The 14,001-nt window shown below is 43.8% G+C and overlaps 1 protein-coding gene across 2 annotated transcripts in view; it reads left to right on the top strand.

The window, feature by feature from the left end:
• The window catches only part of flt1 (fms related receptor tyrosine kinase 1), a 211,922-nt gene that overhangs the window by 107,079 nt on the left and 90,842 nt on the right, over positions 1–14,001 (top strand). For both annotated transcript variants that reach the window (XM_078222195.1, XM_078222196.1), the window contains exons 11-12: positions 5,407–5,533; positions 12,717–12,825. In XM_078222195.1, the coding sequence (XP_078078321.1) occupies positions 5,407–5,533; positions 12,717–12,825 (236 nt within the window). The remainder of the gene's footprint in view (positions 1–5,406; positions 5,534–12,716; positions 12,826–14,001) is intronic.

Here is a 14,001-nt window from a genome sequence, read left to right as displayed (position 1 = left end):
GACCCCCACACGTATCCATAATCTGCTTAGCAATTTCTTCCTCCACATCTCTATTACTATTTGGGGGCCTATAGTAAACTCCTAGCAACGTGACCGCTCCTTTCCTGTTTCTAACTGCAGCCCATATTACCTCAGTGTGCATATCCCCCTCAAAGTGCTTTTCCGCAGCCGTTAAACTATCCTTGATTAACAATGCTACTCCTCCACCTCTTTTACCAGCTTCCCTACACTTACTGAAACATCTATACCCCGGAACGTCCAACAACCATTCCTGTCCTTGTTCTACCCACGTCTCCGTAATGGCCACAACATCGTAGTCCCAAGTAGCAATCCACGCCCCAAGTTCATCCACCTTGTTCCGGATGCTCCTTGCATTGAAGTAGACACACTTCAACCCATCTTCCTGTCTACCGGTACCCACCCTTGACCTTGATACCTTCCCCAATACCTCACCACCCTCAACACTGACTTCTGGACTACAACTCCTTTTCCCACTCCCCTGACAAATTAGTTTAAATCCCCCTGAAGAGCCGTAGCAAATTTCCCTCCCAGGATATTGGTGCCCCTCTGGTTCAGGTGCACCCCGTCCTGTTTGTAGAGGTCCCACCTTCCCCAGAACGTGTTCCAATTATCCACGTATCTGAAACCCTCCCTCCTGCACCATCCCTGCAACCACATGTTTAAGTGCACTCTCTCCCTGTTCCTCAACTCGCTATCACGTGGCACCGGTAGCGTACCAGAGATGACCACATGTTTTGTCTTTGCTCTCAGCTTCCAGCCAAGCTCCCGAAATTCCTGTTTTAAATCCCCGTCCCTTCTCTTACCTATGTCGTTGGTACCAATGTGTACCACGACTTGTGACTGTTTCCCCTCCCCCTTAAGAATCCGGAAAACACGGTCCGAGACGTCACGGACCCTGGCATCCGGTAGGCAACAAACCATCCTCGAGTCTCTTTTGCTGCCACAGAACCTCCTATCTATCCCTCTAACTAACGAGTCCCCAATAACTATTGCCCTCCCGCTCTCCTCCTTACCCTCCTGAGCCACAGGGACGGACTCAGTGCCGGAGATCCTCTCACTGCGGCTCACCACTGGTATGTCGTCCCCCTCAACCGTATCCAAAGCGGAATACTTATTGCTAAGGGGAACGACCACAGGGGATCCCTGCACCGACTGCTTCTTCCCAGCCCCTCTCACCGTCACCCATCTATTTTCATTCTGCGGAGTAACTGTATCCCTGAAGCTTCTGTCTATGGCCATCTCTGCATCCCTAATGATCCTAAGTTCCTCCAACTCCAGCTCCAGTTCCCTTACACAGTTTTGGAGGAGCTGCAGATGGATGCACTTCTCACAGGTATAATCAGCAGGGACACTGACGTCGTCCCTCACCTCGAACATAGTGCAAGAGGAACATTGCACTGCCTTCACACCCATCCCCTCTAGATACCTTGCCAGTACCAGGTAGAAACAGCAAAAAATGAATTAACTCACCCCTGCTCGCCCAAGCCCTGTGAGCCAAAGCCCTACAGCTTTCACTCTGCCTCCTGCTCACTCAAGCCCTGTGAGCCAAAGCCCTACAGCTTTCACTCTGCCTCCTGCTCACTCAAGCCCTGTGAGCCAAAGCCCTACAGCTTTCACTCTGCCTCCTGCTCACTCAAGCCCTGTGAGCCAAAGCCCTACAGCTTTCACTCTGCCTCCTGCTCACTCAAGCCCTGTGAGCCAAAGCCCTACAGCTTTCACTCTGCCTCCTGCTCACTCTGCTGCCCGCTAACGACGCTGCCCGCTCAAAAGTGCGGCCTACTTTTAAACCCTCCAAAAACCTTCCCAGACTCCTGCTGGGCCCACTTCCTGTTTTAAAAAAACCTCCGATTTTTTACACAAATTTAACTTAAAATAAATAAATAAATGTAGTGAACAAACCAACTGCCTTCTCCTCAGCCTGGTCCTGTGGAACAATTATCTTCAATTTTTAGTTTCCTCTTCTTGGTGTTCCCATAAACTATCTGGTCAGCTACTTATTTTTGAAGGCTTCAGACAAATTCATTCAACAAATTAATTCCAATGTGCCTTCAAAAATCTTCGAAGTGATTGTTGGCTGAAATCATAGAAAGCTGGCAAGCCACTGCATATTTTAACACAGACCACAAGATGTCCCACAGATATCAGCAACGGACAAACTGATTAAAATCTTTGCTTGTATTGAGTTCACATGGGAAATGAACCAACATTTTCTGAGTAAATAAAAATCAGAAAATTGTCAGCTGGTCAGGCCAACATCTGTGGAGAGAGAAAAAGTTAATGGGGGTGATCTTACCGTAAAAACTTCTAAATGCTAATGGAATGTGAAAACTGGAGACAATCGTGCCCATTTTTTGGGCAAACTCCTGGATGGAATCGTACAGCTCTCAGAGAAAAAACTCAGCCCAAATATGATTCGTGCCAGCAGGGGGAGTGGGAGGAGCCTATTAATGCCAGGACGTTGGCTGCTGAGCTCTAGGGGCACCATTGCGCAGGCTCCCCGATCTCCCAGTGCACTGTGTACAATGTGTACAGTGTGCACACAGGGAGAGGGGGGATGAGAGGCCAGCATGTACACAGGGGGGCTCCTATGGACATTGTCTTCCCCCCCCCCGATCACCCCCCCAGACATTGTTCTCCCTGATCGCCCTCCACCCCCTGGACATTGCCCCCTCCCCCATTGGTCGCCCCCTGAATATCGTTTCCCCCTTGATTACCGGCCCAGCAAATTGCCCCACCCCCTCTGGCTGATCGCTAACCCAGATCCATCCCCCCACTGGCTGATCGCCATCCCCGATCCCCCACGCTGGTCGGATTGCTACCTCCAATACCCCCCGATGCAAAGTACTCCCAAACCCCCTGGACCTCTCCCCCTCCTCCCCTCCATGGCCCCACCCCCATCATGGGCCTGCCCCCTTCAGGCCCTGTCCCCTCCAGGCCCAGCCCCTCCTCCAGGCCTCCCCGTTGGGACTGCCTGGTGCCAGGCTGGCAGTGCCAGCATGCCATGCTGTCAGTACCAGAGTGGCACTATGCAAGGGGCATTGCCCATCTCTACCCCTAACCACTCATGGGGCTTCATTGGCCTCTGGTCCCATTGGTGAGGCCACCACATCTGGTCCCCTTCGGTGGTAACCATACATGATCCTCGCTGGTGATGACCTCCACCAATGAGCAAGTAAGGACAAGTGAGCCTGGATGATTGCGTCCGGGACTCATTAATGACATTTAAATTAACTGATGATTATTTAAATCAGCCTTTCACCCTTCCTAAGCACAAGGCTGATTTTGTCAGCAGAATTGGGCTGGTAACATAGACCATAGAACAGTACAGCACAGAACAGGCCCTTCGGCTCACGATGTTGTGCCGAGCTTTATCTGAAACCAAGATCAAGCTATCCCACCCCCTATCATCCTGGTGTGCTCCATGTGCCTATCCAATAACCGCTTAAATGTTCCTAAAGTGTCTGACTCCACTATCACTGCAGGCAGTCCATTCCACACCCCAACCACTCTCTGCGTAAAGAACCTACCTCTGATATCCTTCCTGTATCTCCCACCACGAACCCTATAGTTATGCCCCCTTGTAATAGCTCCATCCATCCGAGGAAATAGTCTTTGAACGTTCACTCTATCTATCCCCTTCATCATTTTATAAACCTCTATTAAGTCTCCCCTCAGCCTCCTCCGCTCCAGAGAGAACAGCCCTAGCTCCCTCAACCTTTCCTCATAAGACCTACCCTCCAAACCAGGCAGCATCCTGGTAAATCTCCTCTGCATTCTTTCCAGCACTTCCACATCAAGAGAGGCAAGAAACTGGGCGCGAGCCCAATTTTTCGGCACAGAGACCTTACCGGCTCTCCGTACTGATCAATTGGTATAATGAGCCGGTAAGATCACTCCCGATGTTTCAGGTCAATAGTCTTTCACTGGAACTGGGTAAAGTTAGAAATGTAATAGGTTTTAAGCAGGTGACATGGGAGATGGTGTTAAAAGAACAAAAGGTAAAGTCTGTGATAGGGTGGAGGACAGCAGAAATCAAATGACAACAGTTAGTGTAGTGCCAAATGTGGTGATAATGGGACCAGAAAAAAACCAAAAAATATGTCGAGAGAGTGTGTGATTGGCAGAATTAAAGAATAGTTGCAATCCAAGACAAAAATAAGGGACAAACAGAAGTAAGACCGAAACATGCAAAGAAAAGGAAACAAAATGGGACAGAGATTGTTGAACACAGTGTTGAGCCCTAAAGGCTGTAAAGTATCTAAATGAAAGATGCGGTAACCAGTTTGTGTAACAAATACATGACTTAATAAGTGTAACAGATACATGAATAGGCAGCGAATAGAGAGATATAGATCGCTTAAAGGGAAAAGGTGTTTAGTTCAGACAGGTACCAAGTGTTGACGCAGGCTTAGTGGCCAAAGGGCCTGTTCCTGTGTTGTACTGTTCTTTGTTCTTATAAGAGACTATTTGCTAAATTTGAAGTACTTAAAATTGAAGGCAAATTATTGACCTGAATAGGACATTGGCTGAATGGGAAGAGAGAGTGAATAGGGGCAATGGGCAGATGCTTGAAATGGAAGGGAGTGAGCAGTGGTGTCCTGCAAAACAACACAATTGGAACTTCAACTATTCGTTGTATTTATTAATAACTTAGTGATGGGATAAAAAGTCACAGATCCAGATTTGCTGATGACACAAAAGGTAGGCAGCATTGTATGCAATGTAGATGGAAGTATTGCTTGCACTATGAAAAGCCCGCAGCCGACAATCGGGCCTGACTGCTGCTTCACCGTATATTTCCCTCCTGCATTAGACCTTCCAAAATGCATCATCTCATGTTTGTTGGATTAAATTTCATCTGGGGGCACTTATGAGAGACATATCATGGACTTTATCAAATGTCTTCTGGAAGTCCAATTCAATAACTTCCATGGACATTCCCATCCACTACTTCATTTGCCTCTTCAAAGAATTCATCAGAAAATTCAAATGCAAGGAGGATTTTCCTTTTCTGATTTACATGTTCAAATAATATTTCCAGTGTCCCTTGAGAGAACTAAGGCACCTTCTTTCAATCCCCTTTTACTGACAAAATAAAACTCATGAATGGGGTGAGCTCTAGATGTTACATCTCTCAACGGGAACTAACCAACAATATGTAGATAGACAAATATGGGAAGAAGTATTTCATCTCAGATTATTGGAATTCTTATCCTTAGGAAACCTTGTGCTGTATTATTGATATCTTTTACACATTAGTTTTCTTAAAGTTAGGTTCTTTTTGAAATGGTAACTGGTTTTCATTTTATGGCCAGTGACCTAATTTTAAGTGAAACGTGTAAACATTTTATCAGTGCTATAATGAATTTTAAATGCTGTTTCCAGATGTGAAACATCAGAGATTGAAAGCAGCATTGTTTTTCTGGACGTATTTGGCAGCAACATCAATGTGCCTGGAAATAAGATTCATGCCATTAGTGAAAGACCAGAATTACTGGATGGGAAATATAAGGTATTTACAGAATTACAATGCATTTACAAATACATCAGTTTTAAGCAATATTGTTTTGAGTACTTTACACGTATGTTATAAAATGTGATTTTATCTGCAGATGCAATTATTTTAGGACATTACTGTGACTTTTAATCTCTTCTTCACATATTTATCTTCTTACATAACAGAGGACAGAGCACATATTTCCACGTCCATGTTTAAGCCATTCTAAAACCAACCCTTGCAAGGTATACAAAAGCGAGAGCACTTTCATCATGGGAAACCTCAAGTTTTATCTGTGTATAAAATTGCACAGTGCCTTAACATTTTAATTAATAGATCTTTGATTTGAGGCTTTCTGTGTTTTTGGAAAATATATTTTGTCTTGATGTTTCGACGGTACTTCTTGTCTGTTCTCTTCTGCGAATTAATTTAATTCTATCCTTATTAATGGGAAAATATTTCACTTCCCATTGGCCATAGGGCATGACTATGAAATGCGCTTAGCCCATCTTAGTTCTGCTTCTTAATTTGGTGCCTAGCTCTGCATACTAACGATACAGATCCTTTCCCCTTCTCCTGCCTATGTTATTGGTATCCACATGTACCATGATCCTCATCCTTTGACTGTAAGTTCCTCTCCAGCCCTGAACAAATGTTCTGGACACTGGCACTGGGCAGGCAACAGAGCTATCTGGAATCTTGGTTTTTTGCTGCAAAGAACAGTGTCAATCCCCTTCATGCTGTCCCTGACTCTGACTACATTCCTGCTTGCTCCTGCCACTTGAATACTTTCCTGTACCATGCTGCCATTGCCAGCCTGCTCATCCACCTTGCAGACCTCGCTTTTGTTCACATAGATTGTGAGTACTTCAAACCTGTTTGACAATTACAAAGTCTGAGGTTCCTCCACTATTGTCTGTCTGGTCCCTTTATCTGCGTTGCACACGGTCACATCTTCCTGTCACCACAGACAAAATAAATACTCCTATTCCAGGAGATGTGATCATCTTCTAGAACAAAGTATCCAGATTTTTCTCCCCCTCCCATATGTTGTGCAGTGTTTGCAGTTTGGCTGCCAGATCGATAATCCTCATCTGGAATTTCTCTGGCTGCTAACTTCTCCAGTCTATTTACATAACCAACCTATTTCCTCATTCCTGGAATCATTCTTGGAAATCTTTCTGTACCCTCTGAATGCCTTTACATCTTTCCACAAGTGCGATGTCCGGAACTGAACATAATGCTCCAATTGAAGCTGAACCAGTGTTTTTGTAATGGTTCACCACAACGTCCTTGCTTTTGTTCTCTATGCCTCAATGTATAAAGTGATGTGGAAGTGATGGGATTTCCACTCCATCTGACGAAGGAGCAGTGCTCCGAAAGCTTATGGTATTTGCTACCAAATAAACCTGTTGGACTTTAACCTGGTGTTGTGAGACTTCTTTCAATGTATAAAGCCCAGGATCCATTATGCCTTATTAACCAGTTTCTCAACATACCATGCCACCTTCAATGATCTATAATTGTACCCTCTATTTTGTATTACCTCTCCTCATTCTTCCTACCAAAATGCATCATTTCACATGTTTCTGCATTAATTTAATCTACCATGTATCTGCCCAGTCCAGCAGCATGCCTCTGTCCATCTGAAGTTTATCACTGGCCTCGCCACAGTCTATAATACTTTTAAGTTTTATGTCACCTACAGATTTTGTAATTATGCCCTGCGTATCCAAGTCTAGGTCATTAATGTAGATCAGGATGCAATGATCATAATGAAATTAGATTCAGTCTGACGAACCATCACCCTCAACAGTATTCAACACTGAACACTGGTTAGAAAGCAAAATGCACCCTTTGGACCCCTTGTCCTCTTTCATGAAGTGTTGATCACCTGGGTACCTGTGTGCTCTTAAGCAGCAGGGTGACCACCTCCAGAAACATACTATCCACATAGCACATAGTCCCCAGCCTCATGAATGCACCACCGTGATGCCAGCTCCTTCTCCAGCTCCAAAACCTGGAGCTTGAACTCCTCCAGCTGACAACACTTCATGCCCATGTGGTTTTTCAAGACACATGAAGCATTCTAGAGTCCCCATAGAGGATGCACATACAGAGGACTGAAGTGCCTGCCACGTCTCTATTTATTAGGCAAATAGTTAAATTTAACAAAAATAGATTTAAGACAGCCACTCACTGTTCACCCCATGCTCACTGACCTCCCAGGTCTTTGATTACAGATAACTTTGAAGAAAGAAATAGCTGACTGTTTATTCACCCAATTTACTCTCCTTCTGAGGCCTGCCTTAAACCTTTCTCTTGCTTTCTTCTTGTCCTACAGCATCTGCTCTTACTGTTGTCACTGAAGTCTGTGCTTGTGCAGCTGGAGTCCAAGTGTTGTAATAAAATTGAAAGTGTTATTTTGAATATCATCCCAGTCAAACATTACCAATATATTAATTCTATACTCATCAACAAATTATCAATAAATAAAAAAGTATTTTTTTTGCACTAACTAATTCTTTCTCTCACTATGACCTCTTCTCATTTTTTGGGGGAATGAATTTGTGTTAATATAGCACCTTATTGTATCCTGAGGATGTCCCAAAATATTTAACAATCAACGGGTTACTTTTGAAGTGTACACCATGGGTAGAATTCTCTGAAATAAATTTGATGTGTTGAATTCGGGGGAAAACTGGAGTAAATCACACAGTTTTTTTCACTGGGAGTTCACACTAGAATCTTCCACACTCTGTGCAATGCGGAGGTCACCAGCGTGAATATCATTAGATTTCAGGGGGCGGGCCTATTCCTGACCAGGAAGCTGAAACCAGCGGGCCTCTGTGCGTGCGCAGTGGCCCCAAACTGTCAGCCTCCCAATTGCTGGCCAGCTCAATTGCTGGCCAGACCAGCACCCCCACAGTGCTGCTCCCCCCAACCCCCCAATGGCCCGATCTCCAGCACCCCCCCTTCCCCAGCAGTGCCAATCCTCCCCATCCCCCCACAGTTCAGACACTCCTGCAGCCAGACCCACAACCCCCTGGGCAGAACACTCCCCCCGCCCCCCCCCCCCCCCCCCCCCCCCCGCCACAGAACCCATCCCCTCGGCAGAGACCCTCCCGCCCTGATCACTGGCCTCCCTCCTGCCCCCTTCGATCCCAATTGCCTCCTGGGTCCCAGCACCATCAGGCACCCCCATCCCCCTCAGGCCCTGCCCCCCATATGCTCCATGACCAATGGGCAGTGCCAAAGTGTCCCCTGGCATGGGCACTTTGCCCCTTGGGTAGAGCCAGGGGGCACAGGCTGGGACTGCCAGGATGCCCATGTTCAGGGGACACCCCACCTGCTGCCCGGCTCCCTGGGTGGCCCCAAATAATTAGTGCAGCGGGATGGGAGAATCACAGCCCATGTTTATATAGACAAGTATAGCAACCACTTTTATGCACAGCAAGGTCCCACATACAACAAATGAGTGTATGTTGTTCATGGTATTGATTGAGGCACAAATGTTCCCTGGGACACAATTCTTTTTATGGTATCATGGAATATTTTATGTCTATATAAACATTCAGGCCTGGCCTCTGTTTAACATTTCATCTGAAAGGCAGTACCTTTGACAGTGCAGCACTCCCTCAGTAATGTATTCACATCTCACTCGAGATGATGGCCGGAATTCTACCACCTCACCCGTCACGGAATCGACGTGAGCGAGGGTCCGACAACAGAAATCTCTGTTGACCTCGGGTGGGAACCTCTGGTCTCGCCCGAGCGAGGCCGTAAAATCCCGCCCAAAATATTTGAGTATTAATGGGACTTGGAGCCATGACCCCTGAATATTAAATTAGCCAAATTGGTGCTTCTTCCCCCCTTCTTCTCTTACACTCTGAGCCCCAGACATAATGGTCGCGGAGATAGGCCATCTTTAAAAAATTAACTATATGAATGACTGAGTTATATTAGCAGAGGAATCAAATGAATGTTATGACTCTTTAAGAATCTCAGAGAATCTTCTGACACAATGTCCTAGATGTTGAGTTTTTAAAGAATTTGTGGCCTTTATTTAATTCTTTAGAACTGAAATCCATTGAAAAGGTTAAATCTTCTTGACAGTAGCACATGCAGTTTTGAAAAATCCTGCCAAGTTTCAAAATGAAAATTAGTGATCAAATTGGCATTGGTTATCTCTACATTGCATGGTGATCGCAGTAAGGCACACATATGTTTAAAAGAATATTAGTATCACACTATGTCATTAAACATTTCTTCATGTGTACAATATTTCAATAGTGCAATTCTATTCAAAGCCATGAACAATCTGTTATCATTAGCTGTAAAACGCTGTATGAAAAGTCCCTGAAATCAAGGAATTGTAGGTCAAAGGATTTATCAGAGTAGACAACATAATGATGGTAATGTAATTAATGTTCTCCTTAATATGACCTCCTAATAATTAAAGATTGTACATATCAGGGTTGAAGGAAAGAACAGGAAATGAGCACAAAATCATTCTGATTAAAACAGAATGATGACTGTAATGTTTTAGTAACATTTCCGTATAAACTACTTCATAAATGAGAACAGTTGAACAAAGTAATTATAGAATAGCAAAGATAATGCCCTTAAATTATTAAACTCTATTAAAAAAGCTCCATCACTGTTTTCCTGAGAGATAAGGTTTCCATTCCCCACACCCCAAAGGTCATGCCATTCTGTTAGAGGTACTGACAGAATATATGCTCGAAACATTTTAAAGTTGTGGATCATTCAGTTACCAAAACGCCCAGTCTCTTGTCATCGTAAATTATGTTAAACGATTTTGGGTTCAAGGTCCAGGTCTGCTGATCACTTAAATCTCTCCACCACACATGGGAGGAATTTCAACATTTCTTGGATGGATAGCTTATGGGAGGGAGATAAAAGTGTATGTTATCCAGACTGTGTCATCACAAACCGTGCCTCCCACAGGTTAAGCAAGTGTGCTCTTTTTAAGAAACGCCTTGCAGATAGTAAGAACTTTGGAAACTTCTTTTCATTCTTCCTGGAGTGTGTGTGTGGGCAAGGTATTTAAGCGTGAAGCCCCTTTAAATATTTTACACATAAACACATGAGGACTTTAGGTTTTTTTTGTGGCTTTGTGTGGCCACACAGCTTAGAGGAAACATTACTCAGAATGCCTAGCAGCAGTTGTCTGGAGAAGGTTGTAGGAACTGAGTAGCTTGCTAGTTTGCCAAACGCATTGATGTGGGCTGGAGTTTCACATAGGCCAAGTTGGCTAAGGATGTGGACTTCCTTCTCTAAAATGCCTTCATGAAGCAGTTCAGTTTTTACAGTAATCACAACTTCAAGGTCGCCTTCACTAATATCAATTTTTTATTTCCAGCCCTTTTTAACTGAATCCTCAAACTGTCATGGTGAGATTTGAACTCACATTCTCTGGATTATTAGTCCAGTTTTCCAAATTACATACCATTGGGGAAGAAGCAATCTATATGTTTATTTAAATTGGCTGTTTTATTCTAATTTTATGTGTTAAGTAAGTATAAGATAAAGAAGCGACTCAAATCTAAACAATAACTGTCAAGCTTGGCTCAATGGCAGCAATATTGTCTTTGAATCAGATGGTTATGGGGCCCCAGAAATGGTCAGGAGGATGATTTTTTTGCCAGTCATCCCCTTCTATCTCATTTGCTGGCAAGACGTTTTGCATTCCTTTGGTATACTGGGGCCAATCCTCCGCATCAGCATCATAAGTTTCCAGTTTCCCAAACAGTGGCATTTTCAATATATCCCCATCACTGTCTTACCAGGTTCATTGAAAGGCAATACTGTCCAAAACGTTTCTTATTCTTCATCGCCAATGCAATGACTCAGGATGCCTGACTGGAAAGGAACATAGTTTATTACAGAATGCAAAGTAAAACCACTACTGTGGTGTACACACACTAGCCCCTGCCTGGGACTGCCATTCAGCAGGCCCAGTCCTGGACCTGCCTTATAAAAGGCTCAGGTAATGAGTTCCAGCTGGGCAGGCCACTGCCTGTTACCAGGGGAACTCATATTCAATGAACCCCACAGGGAAATCAATCAGTGATTCCCATGGACCTCGTGGGGGTTATCGCAGGGAATTTTCCAATGTCCTAATTAACATATCCTTCAACCAACACCCAAATAATCTGGTCAATTATCTCAATGCTGTTTGTGAAATCTTGCTCTGCACAAACTGGCTGGCTATATTGCAGCAGTGACTACACTCCAAAAGTACTTAATTGGCTTTAAAGTGCTTCGGGATCATCCTGAGGTCATTCTTCTTTTGGACAAATCAAATGCTGTCCAGTTTTTAATGCTATTATACTCCATGGCTAAACTGATAATAAATACAGCACTTGTTGCAACCAAGAGAATTCAAGCGTACCATTGCTGATTTTGAATGGTAGCTGGGGCTGAGGGGATTGATAGAAGCTGACAATGTTAAAAACAGAAAATTGATACAAAGCAAGTTCCCAAAACAATGACCACCATATTCATTGAAACATAAACAAATATTTATTTGATTCAAGCTAAAAATTCAAATTAACATTACTCTTTACAGGAAGGGTACCTCAAATCCTGCTCCCCAAATACTGACAGTGTCTGAAAACCAGATATTATTTCCCCACACTTGGAACGACTTGGCAAACCTTGACCCTGCCCTACCCAAGGGAAGATTCCTTTATTCATTGAATTAAGGGATTCTGATTTTTTTCCCCCCAAAACCAATCTGACATGGATTCAGTCCAAAGGTTGCTGCATTTGAGGCACTCTATCTGTATATGGAAGGGCCTGGGTGGGATTGTTGCTGGTGCAGGTTCAATGGGCTGAATGGCCTCCTTCTGCACTCCAGGGATTCTATGATTACAAAACCATTAAGTATGACACAGACCAAATCTGCCTGCACATTCAAAGGCAGGAACAGAACAATAAAGATGTAATGGTTCCACAGGGAGAGCTTTCCTGTTATTCTACCAATATCATTGTTTTGGAATAAAACATTTTCAAAGGGTTGAAACGTAACAATTTCACAATTATGTAAATGAAAAAGTGGGACTATTGAGTAATTGTGCCTGTCACACCTCTACTAAAGGAAATTTTCCATTTGATGAGAAGATTCAAAGGATGTATTACATTATTGTGTTTTTCCACCCTTTTCTTTTAGACTGTTAGTGTTCTGGTGGTGGCTGAAGCTAATATTTCTGGAATTTATCGCTGCTTGGCTTTAAACAAAGTTGGAAAAGATGAAAGGAATATTAACTTCTTTATTACAGGTAAGAGACTAAAACAGGAATTACATTGCATGTTGACTTCAAAGAGGAAACATCCCCAGGCACTTTAATATGGAGGGAGGTGGGGCAACAGGGCACAGAAAACAATTTGGAATAGGAAAGGTGGATTAAACAATAGGGCTGAGCTAAGGTGATGAGCGAAAGTTTTGACAAAAACATAGTGAGAGGATGGTTAAACATGGAGGGAGAGGTGAAGGTATTCAGGGAGGATAATCAAGAGAGTAAGGCCAAAGCAGCCACAAAATCTGCTACAAATTGTGAGATATGGAGTAGGGGTCAGGGACAAGGGAGAGGAAAAAGCTAGGCTAAAGGGAGGCCAAGTTCGGAAAATTAAGGGAATTGGAACTGCTATAAAATTGAAGAGGTTGCTGAGGGGTCATGGACTGATTTGAAGAAAAGGAGATTTATGGGTTTGGGAACAGAGAGCCATTGTACTTCACTCTTAATGAACATGTAAGTTGTGTATAGTACAGGGTATCAACATTTGAGTTGAAACAAGTTGTAGTTGATAGAGGATGGTGGCTGGCAAGGAGAACATTGGGAAAATTGGGAATAATTTTTGATGTTGCTACCTGGATGGTAACCTGTTAAATTGGATCGCCCCATGTAATCCCCGTCAATTTCCAATCCAATCCATTGACATTACAAACTCGTCACAAATTCTATAAAAGACAGGGAGTAATTCCCAAGATCTAGTAGGAAAGTTGCTAAACCTAAATAAGTATCAGGCATTTACCCTTGTTAAAATGGTAGTTTTCTTCGTTAAATTATAGGCCTGGAGTATAATATCTAGATTTAAAGTTTTATTTATTAGTCACAAGTAAGGCTTACATTAACACTGCAATGAAGTTATTTTTTAAATTCCCCTAGTTGCCACACTCCAGCACCTGTTCGGGTCAATGCACCTAATCAACACATCTTTTAGACTGTGGGAGGAAACTGGAGCACCCGGAGGAAACCCCCGCAGACACGGGGAGAATGTGCAAACTCCACACAGACAGTGACCCAAGCCGGGAATCGAACCTAGGTCCCTGGCGCTGTGAGATAGCAGTGCTAACCACTGTGCCACCACTCCGCCCCTGGAGATTGAATTGGAATCAAACAGTTTTAATTTAAAAATTAGTTACTTCCCCTGTGTATTCAAGTAATTCATAGACT

Source organism: Mustelus asterias, chromosome 10 (genome assembly GCF_964213995.1).
Source record: "Mustelus asterias chromosome 10, sMusAst1.hap1.1, whole genome shotgun sequence".
Taxonomy (NCBI): domain Eukaryota; kingdom Metazoa; phylum Chordata; class Chondrichthyes; order Carcharhiniformes; family Triakidae; genus Mustelus; species Mustelus asterias.
Note: the sequence above shows the minus strand (reverse complement) of the source record. Positions and strands in the feature narration are given on the sequence as shown.